The sequence below is a fragment of the Myotis lucifugus genome, unplaced genomic scaffold, assembly GCF_000147115.1.
Source record: "Myotis lucifugus unplaced genomic scaffold, Myoluc2.0 scaffold_401, whole genome shotgun sequence".
NCBI classification, from domain to species: domain Eukaryota; kingdom Metazoa; phylum Chordata; class Mammalia; order Chiroptera; family Vespertilionidae; genus Myotis; species Myotis lucifugus.
Window position 1 is genome coordinate 155043 of NW_005871449.1, and position 22608 is coordinate 177650.

General features: G+C 40.2%; 2 protein-coding genes across 4 annotated transcripts in view; both read right to left on the reverse strand.

Annotated features, from left to right (window-relative positions):
* The window catches only part of ENOSF1 (enolase superfamily member 1), a 25759-nt gene extending 23436 nt beyond the window's left edge, over positions 1-2323 (reverse strand). For both annotated transcript variants that reach the window (XM_014467512.2, XM_006102148.3), the window contains exons 1-2: positions 2203-2323; positions 320-428 (exon numbers count right to left, since the gene is read on the reverse strand). In XM_014467512.2, coding sequence (XP_014322998.1) covers positions 320-428; positions 2203-2286 — 193 coding nt within the window. In that variant the 5' untranslated portion in view covers positions 2287-2323. The remainder of the gene's footprint in view (positions 1-319; positions 429-2202) is intronic.
* Positions 2324-12266: 9943 nt separating this feature from the next.
* Positions 12267-22608, reverse strand: part of YES1 (YES proto-oncogene 1, Src family tyrosine kinase) — a 50175-nt gene continuing 39833 nt past the window's right edge. Inside the window, exons 9-13 of one of the 2 annotated variants that reach the window (XM_023743565.1) lie at positions 20908-20984; positions 19507-19660; positions 17449-17580; positions 17242-17286; positions 15385-15522 (exon numbers count right to left, since the gene is read on the reverse strand). In XM_023743565.1, the coding sequence (XP_023599333.1) occupies positions 17261-17286; positions 17449-17580; positions 19507-19660; positions 20908-20984 (389 nt within the window). In that variant the 3' untranslated portion in view covers positions 15385-15522; positions 17242-17260. Of the gene's footprint in view, positions 15523-17241; positions 17287-17448; positions 17581-19506; positions 19661-20907; positions 20985-22608 lie in introns of both variants that reach the window. The other variant, XM_006102151.3, reaches the window with a different exon arrangement.

Below are 22608 nucleotides of genomic sequence, written 5' to 3' on the forward strand. Positions count from 1 at the left end.
ACTCACTGTGCACATCACAATAAGCCTCGTTATGTGAGTGCACATCAGTCCCTGCCATGTCCCTCAGTCACTCGCCTAGTTCAGGTCCTCAAAGCTCTGCAAAGAAATGGACTGAGATGCATGGAGTGTCCCGTAGTCTGTCCATGAGTATAAGGGGAGGGCCAAATTCTGCCACTTTTCATTTCTCCCAATGAAATGAATAAAGTATAAAAGATTGTTTTTACTCACTTTGAGCAGTAAATACAGAGAAAAATAAGGCCAAACTGGAATCTCAGTGAAATTTAAGCATTCTGGAACCTTAAGAGAATGTTCAACTCACCAACTTCAGTGCCTCTTCCCAGAGTGAAAGTAATTCCATGCCCCCTGAGTCCATCTTCCGCATCCGTCTCTAAGACGACATAGGCAGCCGAGTAGTCAGGGTCTGTGTGCTGCAGGGAAAATATCCCCCACCCACACAACACACACATGAGAAATCTGAAACCTGACCATGACATCACTAAGAGTAGAAAACACAACGGGAGATATGCTAGAAAAGCTCCAATCTGATGGAACCCTGGATAGACCCCAAGGAAGAGGCAGGCACTCTCGTTGGACAACAGTGATGTTCTCCTGAAGGAGTCAAGAAATCTTAACAAGTGCACTGTGGACACTTTTCATGCCAGTGTGCAGGTGTGTCTCCTTTGACAGTCAGCTCAATTTTAAACCCAGGAATTTCACCCACAGCTATCGGTCAGCTCTTTGAACAGCTATATTCACAACCAGCTTCAAACTGCACAAGCCAAGGTTTTAGAAATTCCCGCATAAAATTGGATTTCTCTTCATTGCAACCATTGAGAGCAGGATGTTTTTAACGTGGGTGTTTTTAAAGTCATGTACCATAATATAAGAAAAGAGACATAAAGATTTTAAAAGGCAGATAGTATTTATTTTTATTTTTTTATTATTATTTTTTTTAGATAGTATTTTTAAATGAGAGGCCTATTTTTATAAAATATCTCAGGTACACAAAGAGCACAGGTAAGGTAATGAACATCAGTGTGCCCCCACCCACTTAAGAAGCACAACGTTAACAGTGTGAACTGGAGTCCTCAGGGACCCATTCTCTTCCCCCACTCAGGTGACAAATCACCATTGTTGTCACATGAATGTTTCTTACTTCCCAGCATGTGTTCACACATTCATACCCATCCTACCTTGTTTTTCTAGTGTAGTCAACTCATCAGTGGACCAAGTGGGGGCAGTGAGGATCCAGTGGGTGACAGGCCTCAGAGACCCGGGGCAGAACTCATGTATTTGGGAACCACTGCACTTAGACGGTGGTGGTGGTGGTGATGTTCCTCTATCACTTTCAGTAAGCAAAGTGCCCTTCAGTATTTAGGTAGGAGTCAACGTCGGTGCCTTTACTGCATCTCCAAAGATTGATATTTGCCTAACTCTTTACAGTGACAAGTCCTTTCTAACCACATTTTCAGTCCTTTCACGAGAGCCGCCTCTCACATGACTCAGTTACTAGGAGCTTGTTTGTCTGGCTTCCCAGCCAGACTGTGACTCCCTCATTTCATAGAAGGGCCCAAGAGGTCCAGAGGGATTCAGGGGTCCTCATCTTCAAACTTTTTAAACAGGGGGCCAGTCCACTGTCCCTCAGACCGCTGGAGGGCCGGACTATAGTTTAAAAAAAAAACTATGAACAAGTTCCTATGCACACTGCACCTATCTTATTTTGAAGTAAAAAAACAAAACGGGAACAAATACAATATTTGTATTTGCATGTGGCCCGCGGGCCGTAGTTTGAGGACCCCTGGTAGGGACTTCTCCAGGTCACACAGCAGGCTGTGGCATAGGCAGGATCGCCACCAAAACGCCCAGCACCGGCTTCCCGGTCCCCAACACCAAGTTCTCAGTGCAGAAGCAGCCAGGGTTGTGTGCTAGGCTTTTGTTGCTTATGACGCCTTTCTACCCTTTCCAGCAAGATGTGGAGTGTAAATGTAAAAACAGGAGTATTCTACGCCAGCAACAATGGAAGAAAAGAAAAAACCCGGGAGGGTGGAACGTTTCTGTTGGCTTTCGCTTCTTTTCCCAGCCGCCCCTTTACAAAACTCTTGCAAAGTTGGGAGCCTCCCAGGGCTGGCGGGGCTCCCCGCGCCTAAGCGGGCCCTGGCATGGGCAAGGCGGGAGGGCACCCGGAGGTCGGTCGGCGCTTACCATGGCGTCCGAGCCGTGGCCCCCGAGTGACGTGGGGAAGCGCACGTCGCGGACGGAGAGCCGGGAGATCCTGCCACCCACCATGCCGCCGCGCACCCGCTGCTGCCCGGCCACACCAATGGGGGTCGGGGCGCGATCCCTGGTGCGCAGCGGGAGAGCGCTGATTGGCTGCGCGAGCCACGGCGCACAAGGGGGCGGGACAGTGCGCGTGAATTTGGCGGGACCGGAGCTGCCGGTCTGGTTCCTGGTTCCCCCGGACCTACTGACAGTCCTGCAGCGTTAGCGCCCCGCGCCGGCCACTGCTTCCCTGCGCTGATCGGTCAGGGTCGCTGCAGACCCTGAGGCCAGGAGGCGCCCCCCGAACCCCCCAGCCCCCCGCTCCTTTCGGCCTGCCAACTCGGGAGGTGACCTTCCGAGAGCGGCGCCAGAAGAAAGACGCCGGGTCTGACCACGGGCTCCGCTGCTGAGCCCGCAGGTTGTGGTCCCCGCAGCCAAGGGGAACTGTGGGCGAGAAAATTCGACGAGTCTTTAAGTGACTTAAGCCTCAGTTTGCCACCTGATAAATTAAGAGGCGGGTCATCATCTGTTACACCCCTGCTAACGCAAAGTGATGTAAATACATTACCTCTTATCTGTAAAGTAGATAGATCATTTTCATTTAATTGGTGAAGAAATGGGAATTCGAGAGATTAAGTGACTTAAATGACTTGCCTGAGGCCACACAACTAGATGGCAAAGTGTTCTGGCGGCACACCCTGGGTTCTATCCTCTGGATTGCAGGGACTCTTATTTTCAGGGCGATAGGATCCCCAGAGAACATGGTGAAAGCTATGGACACTCCAACCACCCCACCCCCTGGCCACGCCCCTGCCCAAGTTTGCACACAGGTAAGTTTTTATACCATCTTAAAGGGTTCATTGATTCTTTGCCTTGCACGTGGCCTTTCAGTTCCTACCTCTGGGGAATGCGTTGAAGATTAAATGTAATGGGAAACAATGCTATAGAAGTTACATTATTCTATTAATATGTGTTCTTGTGGGTATGGCAAGGATATGTTTAGGGACACCCAGGTCACCTCTGCTTCCGGGATGCCTACAATAACGGTGTTGGATGAATTCCTTTGGTTTAAGGCTGATATGGTCTCAACTCAAATGCCTACAGACATTGGGCAGGCACTGGGAAGCAAAGGAGTGAGGCAATAGGCAACTGTGACTGTGGCTAAGGACCTTTGCTCTTCAAAAGGGGTAGCCAGTTAGCTCCAGTTGACTGTGGTCCTGTGGGAATTAGAGCCGTGGTGTGCTGTATCATTTTCCAAGAGAAGGCTGAAATTCAAATGTTGATATGAAATAGCCTTTCTTTCCCCCTGTCCTATACTACCCACTTCGTCATGTAGCTATAGATATTTTACATATGGATCAACACTCATTAACAATTAATTGTAAGTTTAACTAATTTGTTTATCATTATATTTTGCTTTCTTGATTTTTTTTAATGTGGCTGGAATATATGCTCTATTCAATTTTTTTCAGAATGAGTCTCTGGCCTGGTTGATATATTTTGAGTACTCTGTATTCTGAAGATGGCTTTGTTTTTCTTTCAGATTTGAATGCTAGCTTTATTGTATAGAATTCATAGTTCAAATAATACTTTTTAAAGAAGTGTTAAGTCTCATTCTTTAAAGATTAAGCTGAAGGGGGGTGGGTGTTCCACCCTCGCTGGGAAATGTTTGGATTTCTCTTTATTTTTATGGTGTTAAAATATTACTAATGTATGTAAAATATTGCTACTATTCTACAATTGATGGATCCTTTCAACCAAAAACAAAATTTCTCTGGAAAGTGTTCTCTGCTACTTCATTGGTTCTTCCTTTTCATTCTTTTCTTCTTTCTGGAATTTACATTGGATCAATATTGAACCTCTGAATCTATCATGCGTGCTTTATCTGTTCTTTTCTGCTGAGTTCCTTTTTCTTTAATATTCCGGCTCACTGATTTGTTGTCCAACTGTGTTCATTCTTTAATTTAACCAAATTGTTTAATTTTCTTTGTTGTTATTTTTTTTTTAATATATTTTATTGATTTTTTACAGAGAGGAAGGGAGAGGGATAGAGAGTTAGAAACATCGATCAGCTGCCTCCTGTGCACCCCCTACTGGGGATGTGCCTGCAACCAAGGTACATGCCCTTGACCGGAATCGAACCTGGGACTCTTCAGTCCACAGGCCGACGCTCTAGCCACTGAGCCAAACTGGTCAGGGCTCTTTGTTGTTATTTTAAGTTTCCAAGTTTTATTTTCATAGTACCATCACCCCTCTTGAAAAAATGGATACCACATTGTCTCAAAAAATTGGTTCCTCCATTAAGTTTAGTTCCTTAAGTGCTAATTCTTGGTTGTTGACTTGAGTTCTTTGCCTTCGTGGTACTGCTTTTCTTCACATTAGTGTTCCTATCTGTCCATATTTACTGTTGAGAACCACATTTTGTCTTTCTGCGAAGTTAGATCTTGAAAACCTGTTTTTGCTATTGTGAAGGAAGGGTAGTCATGTGGCTGCACAGGTATGTTGGTAGCTTTTTGTCTAGGTGAGGAGGCACGTGTCCCTCCTGAATTTCATTTCAGAGTCTTGTTTAGGACCGGATTCTGGGAGGAAATGTCAGAATAAACTCCATATTCTGTTTCCTTTGTGATGATCAGGATTTCCCTTAGGATCTTCTCTGCTTTATCACCAGCCCCAGATTCCATTTGGGAATCTCCCAAGGCAAATTGTAGGCTGGAAAATTGTTATTATGGATATCAGCTTATTAACAGTGACATGCCTAGCTATCCAGCCATTCCAAATGCTGTTGCTTAATTAATAATTTTTTAAACGACTATAATTAATAGCACTGTTACTTCTAGGAAAAATAAAGTAAAATACTTAGGAATAAATTTAACCAAGGATGTAAAATACCTGTATTTGGAAAATTATAAGATACTGAAGAAAGAAATTGAAGAAGATACAAATAAGTGGAAGCATATGCATGTTCATTGGTAGGAAGAATTAATATAATTAAAATGTTTATACAACCAAAGCAATCTATGGATTCAATGCAATTACTATCAAGATGCCAATAGCACATTTCACAGAACTACAACAAATATTCCAAAAATTTATATGAAATCACAAAAGACTGAATAGCTACAGTAATCTTGAGAAAGAAGAACAAAATTGGAGGAATAATGCTACCTGACAATGACATAGTAGTCAAAACAGCATGCTACTGGCATAAAACAAACATATAGATCAATGAACAGAATAGAGAGCCCAGGAATAAACCCACACTTTTATGGGTGTATTTGGCAAAGGAGGCAAGAACACACAATGTGGTAAAGATAATCTATGCAATAAATGGTGTTTGGAAAATTGGACAGATACACGTAAAAAAAATTAAACTAGACCATCTTCTTACACCATACACAAGAATAAACTCAAAATGGATTAAAGACTTAAATGTTAGACTTGAAACCATGAAAATCCTAGAAGAAAACATCGGCAGCAAAATCTCAGACATTTCTCATAGCAATATACACAATGGAATACTGCTCAACCATAAGAAAGGATGAATTAGTGCCATTTGCAACAACATGGATGGACTTTGAGAACATTCTGCTAAGTGAAGTAAGTCAGTCAGAGAAAGCTAAGAACCATATGATTTCACTCATATGTGGGATATAAAACTGAAACTCATGAACACAAATAGCAGTGTGGTGGTTGCCAGAGAGAGAGAGGTGGGGAGGGAGGGGGGTCCTAATATAAGGTGATGAAGTATGGTACCTATTTGCTTTGTTTAACAATGGACAGGTTACTTTGATTTTCTAAATTGTATAAGTCATCCCATTCGATTGAATGACTTATTGATTGAATGACTATCCCATTGATTGAGATCTTACTGGTTATCGAAGCACATTCTTCTGTACCTGGGAAACAGGACAGCACAATTACCCTAAATTGTTTTAGTGGCCACAGGTGGTGCGTTCCAGTTGACTCAGTGGTCCTAAGACCAGGACAGTGCAATCACTCTAAATTGCCTCGATGGCTCTAGATAATGTGTTTCTATCAACTCAGTGATCCGGAGACCCAGAACTATAATTTAGATAACATGCCTAAGTTTAACCCAGGTATACCCAAAGGCTCTAGATAATGTATTTCTGTCAATTCAGTGACCCCGAGACCTGAAACTGTAATTAACATGCTTAATTCTGCTTCTGTAATCTGCTTTTTTGCGAGCCAGGTGCCTCATTCCAAACCCTGAGATGTAATCAATACCTGTGTGATTTTTTGTCTATTTAATCCTGGAACTGTGACCAAATGACGACTATGAGATTTGGGAATGTCCCCTCATAGTCCTGGATTGCAATAAATGTGACTCTTTAATTCGACTTCTTGAGGCGTCCTTCTGTGATTCGAGGGGTACATTACAACAGTGACAGGAGTAGATTTCACTTTGGGTGGTGGGCACATGGTGCAATATACAGATCTTGTGACATAGAAACACATACCTGAAACCTTTATGTTCATGGTGACCAATGTCATCCCAATCAATTTAATAAATAAATAAAATAAAAAGCACTGTGCTTTTAAAAAGCACCAGACATAAGTGGCTATATACTGTAAGATTCCATTTATATGAAATTCTAGAAATGTAAAATTACAGTGAGAAAACACTCAGGGTTTTCCAGGCTTAGGAATGAATGGAGGGGACTGACTGTAAAGAGGCATGAGGGAACTTTTTGGAAAGATGAAAAAGTTCTGTGACACAAAAACCTTCGAGACCAAAAGTTGTCCTGAAAGAAAGGGTTTATTAAGCCACATGGTAGCCAGAGAAAGGACCAGGTCCTGGAGCATGCAGTCTAAAACAGCAGCAGGGCTAGATGAAGACAAACATGTCCACCATCCTGGCTCTTTCATACAATGAATTTTGGAGGCGAGGTAGGGAGCGATGTAAGTTGTTTCGAAAGAATTTACATTGACTATAGATCAGGGTGGGGCAGGAGAAGGTGAATTGGGGGGAATTCTGGGATATGTCAGCAGTCTGTAAGGAAGAAGTACTTGCTGCTAGAGTGGATGTGGGCAAGTCTGGAAAGTTTATGCATAAGAATGCAGTGGCATCTGACGGTCAGCTGTTCTTGCTAGATTATTGCCGAAATAGCTGCCCACAAGTTAATTCAAAGTTTCGACATACATTCAGGAATGTGGGCAATCAATCTTTTGTTGGGTTTAGCCCGTGGCTACTCACTGATTAACTTCCCTTGTCTCTTCCTCCCAACCTCCCGCCTACCGGAATTTAATTTAGGACATCTCAGAATTTGTTCTTGCCAGTTGTATATCATGATTTTGGCAGTGGTTTCATGACTGTACACATCTGTCAAAACTCCTCTAATTGTTCACTTGATGGTGAATTTCATTGTATGTAAATAATAAACAAAAATGTGGCTTCCCTTCTCCTCTTTGTACTTATTGAGTTTGAATTCTCTGAAATAGCACTAAAAACTTTCCAAGAATTCTCTTCTGTATTTGCTTTGGACTGGGTTTTGTCTAGGAATTTCTGTTAAACTGATGCCACCCTTTCTAATTTTCCAGCGATAGTACGGATGACAAAACTAAACAGACAAACCAACAACCCAGATCTTTTGATTCTTTCAGGGGCATTAGAATAGGAGACATAAAAACATGCATTTAGCTTGCTAATTCCACAGTTATCTTTTCTCAATGTTTTAGGAGACCAAGGCTTTCCTTGAAAACAGTGCAATTATAAGTGAGTAGGAATGTGACAACCTTGAAGGTGTTGTAGCTGGTAGGAACGGTAACAGGTGCTAGACCAGTGGGGTCAGACTGGACCTGGGTTCAGAAACCTCCATACTTGGGCTCTGCTAGGAAATAATTCAGAGCCAAGACCCAAACTATAAGAGAACATTTATTTGGTAAATCACAGAAGTAGAAGTAATTCCTAGAAGAAATGGGTTTAAGAAACAAGTTATAGAGTTAAAGGAAGGGCCCTTGGAGCTTGGGAGTGAGGAAGCTAATGGTAAGGCACATGGTGGGGGTGGGGGAATGGGAAGGAAAGGGAAAGGCAAAAGCTGGGGCATACTCTCAGGAGGGAGAATGTGCTGGGTAGTCCTAATGGTTTTAAGAATGGAGATTTTAGGGGAGATCCCAGGGGAAGATCTCTATAGAATATTCAGCAGTTTTCCAGGTATGTCCTTTCAGGGTCATGGTCTCTGATTGGTCAGTGCCAGAGCAGCTGGTCCTGAGGTCAGCCATAGGGTCACTTGTCTGGTTTTGCTGCTTTTCTGGACTTGGAGCTGAAATATAACTGAGACCTACATGTTATCTCTAGGGAGGAAAGGTCACCCTGGGGGCGAGGTCCTACCCTACCATTGTTCCCTGCAAGGCACCTGGGGCTTTCCACCCTGGTGACCTTCTGTACTTGTCCCCATAGTCCTTGCTCATGTCTAACTGCCTACCACAAAGGGACAAACCACTTTAAATAATTCAGTTTTCTATTAGGATCACTGTCAATCCTTTTGGTCAACTGCAAAGCTTTGCTTTTTATGTCACTGATCCCTATTACCACTTAGAATGGAGGCAGTTTTTTTTTGTTTTGTTTTACCTGGGATTCTCAAAGTCCTTCAGCTTGACCTTTAAGATGTCAGTGAAACTGGACTGAATTCCTTCCTCTTGTAAGTGGGAATTCTGGTGTCCCTCCCAGTATCTCTGGAAGTACGTGGTAGACTTTTTTTTTCTTCCACTTACCCAAGTCAGTTTCTGTATTCATTTCCTCATTGCATTTAAACTGTTCAGTGTGAAACCCAATGTTCTTTTTGTATCCTGTCAACCCTTCTGGACATTACCCTAATCCCTTTAGTGCCCTAAATGCCACAGACCCAAGCCTGTGTGTAGATTTGAAGGTTGATGATGGTAAGAGAGCTGAGCAACTACCTTACAGCTGAGTATCAGACATGTTTTTTAAAGGTCGGGGCCATTCCTTGCTAGTAGGGAATTTTCACAAATTGTCTATTTAACTTAGCTGCCATTGTTTTACTAATTTTCTGGATATTTCATTTTCTTCCTTTTTTATTTAACTCAGCACTCTCACCACCTCATTCCTATCCTTTAAAAAAAATTCCAATTGATGAATTGAGTGATTCATTAAATTTTTGAATGGGGGTGTTATAAATAATCACTTTAAAAATATTTTATTGATTTCAGAGAGGAAGATACAGAAACTTATTGATTTCAGAGAGGAAGATACAGAAACTGAAAGGGAAGGGCTAGGCCCTCCACCTTGCCCCAGGGTAAGGGCTACGCCCTCCATCTTGCCCCAGGGTAAGTGCTCCATCTTACCTTGGCCACGTGTTTGGCAAGGAGCTTCTTCCCGGAAGTCTAAGTCTCTGCTAGCCACACCCAGGAACAAGACACCGACTTGTGCCTGGCCAATCGGCAGAGCACAGTCCTTTCTCCTCCCCTTACTCCAACTCCCCCTATATAACCCGTCTCCACACAGAGTTATCTCTCTCTGCTTCCTGTCGCTGCGTAGGCAAGGTCGGGGAGCCGAGCTAGCTCGAATAAAGACTCTTATGCTTTTGCATCGGACTGGCTGGCTCCCTGATGTGGTTTCTTGGGGATCCTGAAATCTGGGCATAACAGAAACATCAATGATGAGAGAGAACCATTGATCTGGCACCGATTCGCAACCGGGGCATGTGCCCTGATGGGGAATTGAACTGACCTCCTGATTCATAGGTTGATGCTCAACCACCAAGCCACACCAGCTGGGCACAAATAATCATTCTGTTTGAAGTTTTACCACATGTGGTTAACCAATTCTTGAAAAATAGAAATTGAAAAAGTCTTTGAAGTTCCAGTTTTGAAATTGGAAGTTCTGACTATTCTTAAAATTTGCTGTTCTCTCCACAATGAATAAGCTCTTATAGTAATTTTACATTTAATACAATATTGTATGTATTATACCAAAATTTTTACTGTATTGTATAAACTGTCACCTTGATGTAATGATGTTAAGAGTCCTATTTTCTACTGATACAGCTATTGGTAGGTAGTATGACAAATATTTATCAGGGTCCCAACTGGAAACAGATGACACAAGCCAATTAAGATAAATCAAAGATATTTATTTACAAAGAGGCTGCAGGAGAGGAAGCCACAAGAATTAATGCAGTAACCAGTTAGTAGAAGCGTTCCTAAGGCAGAAAGATAAGGGATGACAGCTATTATCAGTTCTCCAAGTGAGAGAGGAAACCATATTGAGTGGAACCTTTGGGTAAAGGACACAGCCCAACCTCACAGGGAGGGGACCTGGGGGAGAAATACGTTGATCTCTTGTACAGATTCCTCTGTTTTTCTGCTAGGGCTCCTCACTGGCTTAAGCCAACAGGAATCCAGAGAGCAAGGGGAACTCACAGACAAGTACAGGTCTGCCTTTCAGCAGAGTGTGGATATGGAGGGGCAAAATAATAAAAGGATGTGCTGCTTATTTTCATCAGTATTCCCTTAAGTATCGACAAGTTGTTAATGAGGACTCTGGTTGTGGTGACAGAAACTCAACTTGATGCCATTTAAACAACAAAAAAGCGAAAACTAGAGGAACAGTAACAGGGGAGGAGCTAATTTTAAGGAAATAAATGCTATTTATTGGGGTACACACTCTTCCTCATCTCTGCATGTCATGTTGGTTTCTTTTGTAACAAAGTGGGGACTTGGTCTCCAGCAGCACTGAGATGGAATCTTTAGAGCGGTATTATTACCATTGTAACTAGCTAGTTATTAATATTAGTAATAGAAGACAGCAAAGGCCAGGCATTCTAAGCATGGTCATCTGGGCAGCTTCACCAGGAAGTTGTAGGCTTCATACTCTCCAGGGAACTACCAGTCCATTCCCTGCAAATCACTGGAGTAAGGGGTCCAAGGAGGAAGAGGGATGCATGCACAGTGATGCTGGGATGATGTAGCAAAGGTGCCCATCAGTCTAATTCGGGAACAAGGATAACTGGGTAGGGGGTGAAGCCACCCACTACAAGCACACAAAATCTTGGAAGGGTAAAATCCCCCAAAGAAGTCTCTCTCTTGCTGCTTGTGCTCCTGCTTTTCACTTGCTCTGTGACCTGTGCTAGCTCACCATGTGGCCCTAGAAGCAGTTGCCTGGCTCATGCCATGTGGACCTCACATGCAACAGACTGCAGCTGGTAACACAGCTAACCTAGCCAGATGCTGGACTGGATTGGACCTTAATATGGTGTAGAAACACTGGGCAATGACTGTGATTCTAGCCCTGAAGATAAAAATGGGACATTTTCCATGGCAAGATGGAGGGAGATGGGACTTGAAGGGGACTCCCTTAATGTTACCTCAGCAACAAAGCTTTCTACAATACCTCATCCTCCACGGGGACCTTAGTATATTCTTATTCCTGCAGCATCCCAAGAGCTCCATTTCCACCAGCAACAGGTGGGGACAGATAGCACCTCACCAATAACAGTATCATCAGACAAGAGATGAGGCTCATTTTCCAACTCCATAGAGCAAAGTATTGGAGATCTTTACTAAGACATGTAAATGAAGATTTGCATAAATTAGATGGGGAGACTGATCTGAAAAATGTTAATTCTTACCAAATTAATTTATAAGCATGATGCAATCCTAACCCAAATCTCACTTGAAATTTTTGGAAATACGAAAAAATCTAAACTTCATCAAGAATTTGTGGGAATACCAAGATTTTTAAAAGAAACTATCAAAGGCAACTTGCTTAATTATTAAAATGCATTATCAAGTGATTAATTAAATGTAGTTAAAAGTGTTATGTTGTTGGAAGAATGGCAAATTAATTGGACAAAATAGATGTGTGGAGATAGAGGCATAAGTAAAGGAAAGAACCAAAAACTATGGATGGGAATGAATTAACCAATAAGTGGTGTTGGGAAAATTATATGGGGGAGGGAATCATACTAGATCCTTAAATCACATTTTATACCCAAATAACTTCCAAATGAATTAAAGAGAAATAGAAAGAAGAAAAGCATAAAATTTAATGAGATGAATATTTAATCTTGGAATGCAAAGGACTTTTTAAGCATAAAAAGAACTTGACAACATACAAATGTACAACTAAAATGTCAAAAATATTACATGCAAAATTAAAAGACAATTAGCAAAATAGGAAAATACTGAGGCGCTATTACTATATTGTAAAAAATATTTAATATATGTTTACTAAATTGTGTGTTTGACTAAACGTTACTCATCTGAAATCATCAGGGAAAAACAAAACCAATAATTTTAGATATATATAGTAAAAGGTAATACTAATACCTTATTGAAAATAACAAATGGTTTTGATTGTCCATTCATAATTTAGTATAATTTTATTTTCATTATACTTAAAGAAGTTAAAATACACAGAAATAGGCTCATGTATTTTTTCATTTCTAGAAAATTAAATTCCTTATGATCAGAAGTTATTCTATTTTATATTCTTCAACACAGATTCTCTGTGAATAGCCAGTAGTTGCTGATATTACTTAAAAAAAAAAAAAAAAAGCTACTTGTAAAAATAATGTCATTCACCTGACATGGAAAATAAACCACCATAGAATAAACCTGATATAACTGAAGATGTTTTTTTCTAAATACTTTGCTTTAAATACCAATTTAAAAAATCTGGTGAGAAAGTATGAATAGTGGCAAAAAAAGATAAATGGGTACATTCAATGAAAATTTTTATTTCAATTATCCACAAAACAATATAATACTTTATAAAAATATTAAGTTTTAGGCTACCATTATTTATCTTAAAAAGTGTTTGTGCTATAAGGTTGTTTTTGCCAACTTTTTTTTTGGGGGGGCGGGGGGAGGGAAGGGTTAAAAGTTCCACAATAAGATATTGAAGGTGAAAAGGTGTTGGGAGAAAATCCTCAAATATACAAAGCTGGGTATTTTTCTTGGCAAGTGAAAAATACATAACCATTTAAACTGAATACACAGTGAGTTAGTGTTATTTCCTTACTATACAACTGATATTAGAAGGAACAGCTCCATTTAGTCAAAACCAAAGGAATACCATCATCTTTTCCTGGCTTACTTTTCTGAACAGGATTAGTACATAAACATATAATTTTATTACCCTTTTTTAAATGCTAGAAAAATTATACCATAGTTCACATGAGCCCTTTAAAAATCTGATGTCACAGGTTGCAGACATTAAGAGTAAAGGTGACTTGATGGCAGTCTTCACAGGAAGATCCTCTTGGAAGAGGGATTCAATGCTAAGCAGGTTACGTAAACATAAGAAACCACCACAATTTTTAGTACCAGAACTGTTGCCAACTTGCATGAAGGTCATCTGTCACATTTTAAAATGGTTTGAATTTCCACATAGATACCATGGCACAGAATGTTACATTTAATAATCAGGTAAGTGATGGTAGTTAAAAACTGAATTCCTAAAATATGGGGACCTGCTATATTGCTTTATTTAGAGTGTGACTATAAAAGAGTATTTTAAAACATAAATACCAGACTTTTACTTTGTCAGATTCAGTTCCTTTGCTAGATCCTTAGGCCAAGAATGCTGCTATTCAAATTCATATTTTGGAATTCCTTAGTTATAAAAATCAGTCTTATTTTGTGTATTTTACTTCTGTACTTTAAATGAGGAAAAACTGTCCCCCCTTCTCACCACTATTATTCTAAATAAGTTTTCCACTTTAAATCAACTAAATTCTAAAAGGGGAAAAAATTCATCACCATTAAGCATATTTAAAAAGTGAATATAGATTCAAACACAAATGTGAAAACTGGAGTTTTAAAAATGTTTTGCATAAAAGCTGTATCATTGGAATTAGTGGGAAGCCTTAACTTATTTTGAGGCTATAACAGTTATTTAGTGTTTATGGTTAGATTAGTCTTACAGTCATTATCTTACAACTCTTTTAATATCTCAAAAAATAGTTGAGAAGCTTTGAGTGCCAGCAAAGCCATTTTGTCATCCCATAAATCAACATTAAACATAACATTCCATCCCTCTATCTGTAAAACTTTCACATTTTTCTTTTCTCGTATTTCTTTTAAATACAATTCTTCTCTGTTAGTCTATATGCAATAAGGGCAAAAGTGCATTCAAATCCCTGATCTAGTGATATTTTTACATTTGTGGCAGCCATCACACCATAAGTACATATTTAGTAATATCTCATAATACCTATTTAAATTCTGGGATTTACTTTTTCATGCTATTCTAGAGATTGGATATCTTGGATTGGATAGTACAATTTCAATTAAATATTGCCATTAAAAAAATTAATGCAAACTTATAAAAGATTAACTTACTTTGTAGTTCCCTTAATTATTCCAAACTGAGCTTTTCAGAAAATGATTTAAAGTGAAAAAGTTCTACTTTCCAGTTCCACAAGTTTGAATTTTAACAGGTGCACTATACTTTCAAATCCCACTGCTGTCGTCTAACATTTAACCAAGTTAGATGTTGCTTATATTCCTTTTTGCTTCTAAAAAACCTTGCTCATTTCCATGCAAGGAAGGCATATATTAAAACTGCATATTAACTTCAACTTATAGAAAAAACGTTTGAGAATAATGAATGCGAGCAAATTTAAAAAATGGAATGGAATCACTTGGTCCCATTAAGTTCCTTGATTTTTAAAACTTATGGCATAACTGTTCATATCTCCCAAGTTTTATCTATAATGAGAAATAATTTTCTCTTAAAAATTCTGAATTTGGGGAATAAGAAAGGAAGTGACTTATGAACAGTAGCCTTGTTGCTTTCCATTGCCGTGCTATCATTCACACTGTCATCAATATCTTAGCTATACTTTCTTTGGACCCTGAATTAAGTTGAAAAATTCATCACTGGTACTTTAGAGTTTAACATTTGGAACACAAAGAAGTGGTTTTGTGTAACCATATCTGGAATTCCAGTTTACCATTAAAAACATGCGGAGTGAAGAAGATTTTCTTCTTTTGATTCCTGTATGTGAGGAAGTCTACGTAAGTTTTTTACATTCTGGCAGGTTTGTGCATATAAAATAGGCTACTTGGATTATAAATTTTCTCCTGGCTGGTACTGTGGCTCGGTAGCAGTGAAGTAGTCCTCCAAGAAAGATTGGATATATTCAAATGTTGGCCTTTCATCAGGGTCCTTCTTCCAACAAAGATTCATTAAATCATGTAGAGATTCTGGACAGCCCTGAGGGCAAGGCATCCTATATCCTCGTTCCACCTGTTCCAGCACTTCACGGTTTACCATACCTAACACACAAGATTCAAACATTAAAAACCAATGATGCCTTAGACGCATGAACAGACTGTTGAACCTCAGAGGGAAGGCAGGGGAGGGTGGGTGGGAAGAGATCAACCACTGAACTTGTATGCATATATGCATAACCTGTGGACACAGACAATGGGATGGTGAGGGCCTGGTGGGGGGATGGGAGGAGGACAGAAGCAGGCTGGAAGAGGTTAATGGGGGGAAAAGGACGACCTGTGTAATACTTTCAATGATAAAGATTTTTTAAAAAAAGAAAAAAGATACAGACAATAGTGTGGTAAACGTGAGGCTAGAAAGGGTCAATAAGGGAAAGAAAGGGACATCTCTAATACTTTCAACAATAAAGATAAATTAGAAAAAAAAAAAGTTCTGGCCAGTTTTGCTCAGTGGATAGAGCGTCGGCCTGCAGACTGAAGGGTCCTGGGTTCCATTCCAGTCAAGAATACATGCCCAGGTTTTAGGCTTGATCCCCAGTAGGGGGTGTGCAGGAGGCAGCCAATCGATGATTCTCTCTCATCATTAATGTTTCTATCTCTCCCTTCCTCTCTGAAATCAATAAAAATATATTGGGGAAAAAAACAACAACAGAAAAAAAAAAAAACCAATGACGCCAACCACCACTAACATATAATGAACCTATTGTGGTACTCATTTCATAATATATATGTAGATCAAACCATTATGCTGTATGTCTTAAATTTATATAGTGATGATTGTCAGTCATTTCTCAATAAAACTGGGGGGGGAGGGGGAGAGAATAAAATAAATCCCCTAGCCACAAAATGATTCAAAGTATAGTAAGTTTACTTAGTGAAATTATTATTTTATTATTTTTAAATATATTTTTATTGATTTCAGAGAGGAAGGGAGGGGGAGGGAGGGGGGAAGAGAGAGGGGGGGAGAGAGAGAGAGAGAGAGAGAGAGAGAGAGAGAAACATCAACAATGAGAATCATTGATCAGCTGCCTCCTGCACGCCGCCCACTGGGGGTCGAGCACACAACATGGGCATGTGCCCTTAACTGGAATCAAACCCATGACCCTTCAGTCTGCAGGCCGATGCTCCATCCACTGAGCCAAACCAGCTAGGGCTGAAATTAATTTAACAAAGAAATAGATTTTCTATGTCAAAGTATATCAAAAAGACCTTAGAAAATGCTAGGCTGTTTCAGAAGATCTAGTTTTTTTCATTCCACAGTAAACCTTACTTTCAACACTAAAGCCTTTAAAAGCCAATCCCAACTGATTAATGAAAATTTAGGGTGGTACTTTGTGGTTCTGATATTAAGTTATTAATTACCAAACGTGGGCTAATAAGGAACAGTGAGCAGTAAGATAGTGTCTAAAAGAACTTTCAGATAGAAATTCAGAAGAAGTGTTTTAGTCCTGGTTTTGCCAAGTACACTTACTATGTAACTTTGTATCAAGTCACTTTCCTGTAACAGTTTCTTTATCTAACAACACCTGTTTAACCTTCTTTAAGTTATTACACAGTTCCTTTCTTGTATTCCTTTGTACACGGAATCCACAGCTCACCCTGTGTTACCACAACTTGTAAGAGAGGGGCTTGGAGAGGGAGGTTGGGGAGGGCAAGATGAGCCAGGGTATTTAAGATATGTTTATTATCTGAGAGAACAGTAGAGATAAATAGCCCTTTTGGAAAATGCCCTAAGAGAGAAAGTTGAAGTCAAAGGGGGCAAACCTCATGTGCTTGCCCTATCTCAAGGATTGTGACTCTCACAGGTTGCTGTCCATCCAATGCCAAAATAAAGAGAGAGAGGGAGAGAAAAAGAGAGAAAGAGACAATGAGAGAAGAAAAAAAAGGCCTTCGCCCTTACATTCTGCTCCTAATAATCTCCAATTAAAGTCACTAATGGGATAAACAAGAGCTAGTAAAATGCAAGCTTACCTGGATATGGCACTCTGCCCTTTGTTACCAGTTCTGTCTGTAGAATTCCAAATGACCACACATCAGACTTTATTGTAAATCGACCATACAGTGCAGCCTCAGGAGCTGTCCATTTGATTGGAAATTTTGCACCTAAAACAATATGACATCTTGCTTAAGTAAATTGTTTTAAAAATCTGTTTGTGTAAATAATGGCATAAGGAGGGCTAACTTTCTTTCTGTCACTATCTTTATTGTATATGTCATCAGATTTAAATTCTTCGAAAGTGCAAGATACACGGGAAACATTTTTTTAAATATTTAAAATGTGGAATCTAATGAACAAAATAAACTGATGAACAAAATAGATCCAGAGACATTGAAGCATACAAATGACTGATGAATTTCGGGGGTGGGGCTGGGGGAAAAGTTAAACCAAAGAACTTATATGCATATATGCATAACCCATGGACAGACAACAGTTTGGGGAAGGCCTGGGGAGGGGAGGGGGTGGGGGTGGAGAGGATCAATAGAGGAAAAAATACTTTCAACAATGAAGACAGATTTTTTAAAAAACAACAACAACAATAAAACATGTATTATAGCCCTGGCCATTGTGGCTCAGTTGGTTGGAGCATCATCCCATACACTGAAAGGTCATGTGTTTGATTCGCAGTCAAGGCACATATCCAGGTTTCTGGTTCAATCCCCTCTCAGGGTGCATGTGGGAGGCAGCCGACTGATGTGTTTTTTTCTCTCTCTCTCTCTCTCTGGAATCAATGGAAACATATCCTTGGGTGAAGATGAAAAACAAACAAAAAATAAAAACAAACCGTGTATTATAGGACCAGTAACTTTTAAGTATGTCTATCACCTAATAGCTATAGCTCATCATTGGTTGAAGAAGGCATATTCTGTTGGGTTCTAATGTCTACTGGTTTTTTACCATAATCTCTTTTTCATTTTATGAAATCTCTCTGGAAAATTTTATTGTACTATAATTTTTAAAAGTCTGTATTAATTAATTCAAATATTTATTGTATGCTTTTTATGCACAAGACATTATGGTAATTGTTATGGGAGAGAAAAGCATAGCCTTCATGTAGCTTATATACTTACTGAAGGCCCGGTGCATGTAATTCGTGCACGGGTGGAGTCCCTAGCCTGGCCGGCAATCAGGGCTGATCGAGGCCTGCAGGCTGGGGGAAAGAACGTAGAGGGGGGAACATGGGAGGCTGGCCACCAGCCACTGGGGCCTCACAGCTGGGGGAGGGACAACAGGAGGTTGGCCAGCCAGGGGAAGTTGGCTGTGGGAGTGCACTGATCACCAGGTGGCAGCTCCTGCATTGAGCGTCTGTCCTCTGGTGGTCAGAGCATGTCAAAGTGACCGGTCGTTCCAGTCACTTAGGCTTTTATATATATAGATAGGGCGACAATAGGTGTTTTACATACCTCAGGTTATTTCTATATATATGTATATAGTTTATAAAATAGTTCTTTAGTGTCAAACAGAGATCAATTTCACTAGCACATCACAAAGGTTCATCAGAAGAGCAACTGCCTGCAAGTAGCTCATGTAGAGCGTGTCGCAACTGCGCTCAGAGCACATGCGGCTCAGGAGCCACATGCGGCTCTTTGACCCCTTGAGTGTGGCTCTTCCACAAAATACCACGTGCAGGCGCGCATGTACAGTGCAACTGAAACTTCGTGGCCCATGTGCAGAAGTCGGTATTTTGTGGAAGAGCCGGTGTTTTGTGGAAGAGCCACACTCAAGGGGCCAAAAAGCCGCATGTGGCTCGCGAGCCGCAGTTTGCCAACCACTGGGTTAGAGCATCAGCCCACGCACTGAAGGGTCTCGGGCTCAATTCCTGTCAAAGGCACATACCTGCATTGCAGGTTCAATTCCCAATTCCTGGTCGGGTATCGTGTGGGAGGCAATCAATGTGTCTTTTTCATATCAACGTTTCTCTCTCTCTCTCTTTTTCTCCCTTCACTCCCCCCATCCACTCTCTCTAAAATAAATCAATGAAAAAAAAATCCTCAGGTGAGGATTAACAAACAAAATAATGATAATTTTACCTTGTCTTGCTGTATATTCATTGTCTTCGATTAACCTTGCTAAACCAAAATCTGCTATTTTGCACACAAGATTTTCCCCTACAAGAATATTAGCAGCCCGAAGATCTCGGTGAATATAGTTCATTCTTTCAATATATGCCATACCATCAGCAATCTTGGAAAGAGAAAAATAAAAAGACACATGATACAAAGGAAAGGAGGGATAAAACAATTTTGGTTAGTATTTAAGTTAGATCACTGAAAAATCATATATCTAGAAAGGAGATAAAAGGGCATAATTTTGCAGATAATAAGAAAAATAGAAAACACTATAATTGAGAAGGAAGACAGGGAAGGAGAATGGGAGACTGGGGAGGAAAGGAGGGAAAGGGAAGGAGGACAGGAGAGGAGGAGGAAGGGAAGGAGAAACAACAGGGATGTATGTGGCCCACAAAGCCTAAAACATTTATTTGGCTCTTTTCAAAAACAGTTTGCCAACCTCTACTGTAGAAAGTCCAAGAGCCTTGAACTCAGGGGTGTGAACTAGGTGTGGCATATGCTAATGTTTCACAAGACAGTTTCTTAGAATAAAAAGTTTCCCTAAACTTCATCAGATATTTGAGATTTCCAAAAGTACTATTTCCTTACGAATAGCTATCATTCACTGTCTAAAAATGTATCTGTTAAAATATAAATACATACAGCCCTGGCCAAGTGGTTCATTTGGTTGGAGCATACCTTACACCAAAAGGTTGTGTGTTCGACTCCTGGTCAGGGCACATACCCAGGTTGTGTGTTCAATCCCTGGTTGGGGCGTGTATGGGAGGCAACCGATAGATGTTTCTCACAACGGTATTTCCTTCTCCCCATTTCTCTAAAATCATTAAAAACAAACAAAAACACATCCTTGGGTGAGGATTAAAAAAATATATAGAGATTTTATATTTGTGGATGCAGTATGTTTCTGAAAGGCCATATGATTCAGGACAGAAGTGTTATGGTAGGTACATACCTGGTTCTAATACTAATACTACCTGAATTTTAAATAGTTCTGGTCTTCAGATACAACATTATCTATAATTAAATTATCTATAACTAGGAATCAGACTGGATTATCTCTAACTAGAGGTGCACAAATTCATGCACGAGTGGGGTCCAGCCAGCCCGCCCCGATCTGGCCAATTGGGCTTGGTCAGCTGTGGGGAGGGGCCACAGGCAGTTGGCCGCCAGCCCCGCCCCCTGGTTGAACTCCTGGTGGAGGGAACAATTTGCATATTAGCCTTTTATTATATAGGATATCTCTTCCAGCTCTTAAATTTCATGATTTCATTATACAAACAATAGCATTCCATTAAAATTATTTTACATGTTTAGTGCACACTTTCGATTCAAATGGATGATACAGGTATAATATACAAGTACCTGAGCAGCCATATCAACCAATTGTGGGAGCTTCAAATATTTTCCATCTCCTTCCTTCAGAAAATCTAATAAGCTCCCTATAAAAGACAGCAAGACATTCATGGAAAATAAGCAAATAAATCACATCATAATACAAAAACTTCAGCTTTTCATTCTTTAACATTTTTTTGTAGCTTGAAATTACTGAATAACTATCTTTAAGACTCTAGAGGCCCTAAACTGAAATTTTATAAAATTTTCTTGATAACGTAAAAAAAAGGAAAATGAGATAATCTCACCAAATTATAGGCAGTCCTTCCTTGCTTTGATCAAGATCAACAGTTCCAATTTTGATTCAAAAAGCAGTATCCTTACATATTTTTAAGTCAGTCAGAATTAAGAACTAAAGACAACTGGGAATATCTTGGGGTACTTAATAGTAAATCTAGGTGGCTCAGTTGATGTGGAAGTGTTAGTCCAACTGACTTCTCTCAATTTCAGCAGAAGATATGGAACAGCAAAGTATTATGAATAACAGCAGAGAGAAAGGCTAGAAATGAAAAGTCTAGCTGCTATTCCTCTATTACTGGTTTCAAATATACCATTAGCTCAATTTAATCAGGAGAAAATATCAGATACACCTAAATTAAGACACATTTTATAAAACAATGGTACCATTCTCTTAAAAAAAAATGTTATGAAAGACAGGATGAGGTACTCTCCAGATTAAAGACCAAAGAAAAATTACAACTAAAAGAAATTGGTGACTATGGATTAGACCAGTGGTCGGCAAACTGCGGCTCGCGAGCCACATGCGGCTCTTTGGCCCCTTGAGTGTGGCTCTTCCTAAGCCTTAGGAGTACCCCAATTAAGTTAATAACAATGTACCTACCTATATAGTTTAAGTTTTAAAAAGTTGGCTCTCAAAAGAAATTTCAATCATAGTACTGTTGATATTTGGCTCTGTTGACTTATGAGTTTGCCGACCACTGGTCTAACCCATAAAGACAGAACCTAAGGTGTGACCTCTCCTTGGGGATCTTCTCTGCCTCTTTCCCTCTTCCTTAGCATTCCCTTTCTTCTCCTCTCCCCACTCTTCCCTGGATGGCAGATGATGTAGAGTTGGGACCACTCTAGCCTGGAGCGTGGAGGAAAGTGCTAGTGATGAGGGCTTGGGCAGGACGCCTCTCACAGCAATCTCAGGGAATGGTAGCTTTTCTGTTTCTCCCCTCTTTCGCTTAGAGGGGGTTCAGTTCCTGAACAATATTTACAACTTCTCCCCTCACTCCCTCCTTCTGGGTTCCTTCTTCCCACTTTCTACTGCCCTAAGTCAGGGCATGTACGCCATCTCTGCAGAAGAGAGTATAACTAGAACATGCTGCCTGAGGAGACTAAAGTTAAGGATAGAGAAGTCTTCCTCACTTATCAGTACCTTCTTTTTTTTTTTTTTTTTAAATATATTTTATTGATTTTTTACAGAGAGGAAGGGAGAGAGATAGAGAGCTAGAAACATCGATGAGAGAGAAACATCGATCAGCTGCCTCCTGCACACTCCTTAGTGGGTATGTGCCCGCAACCCAGATACATGCCCCTGACCAGAATCGAACCTGGGACCTTTCAGTTCGCAGGCCGACGCTCCATCCACTGAGCCAAACCGGATTTGGCATCAGTACCTTCTTAAAGGAGGGTTTATTATTATTATTATTTTAAGAAGAAAAGCAA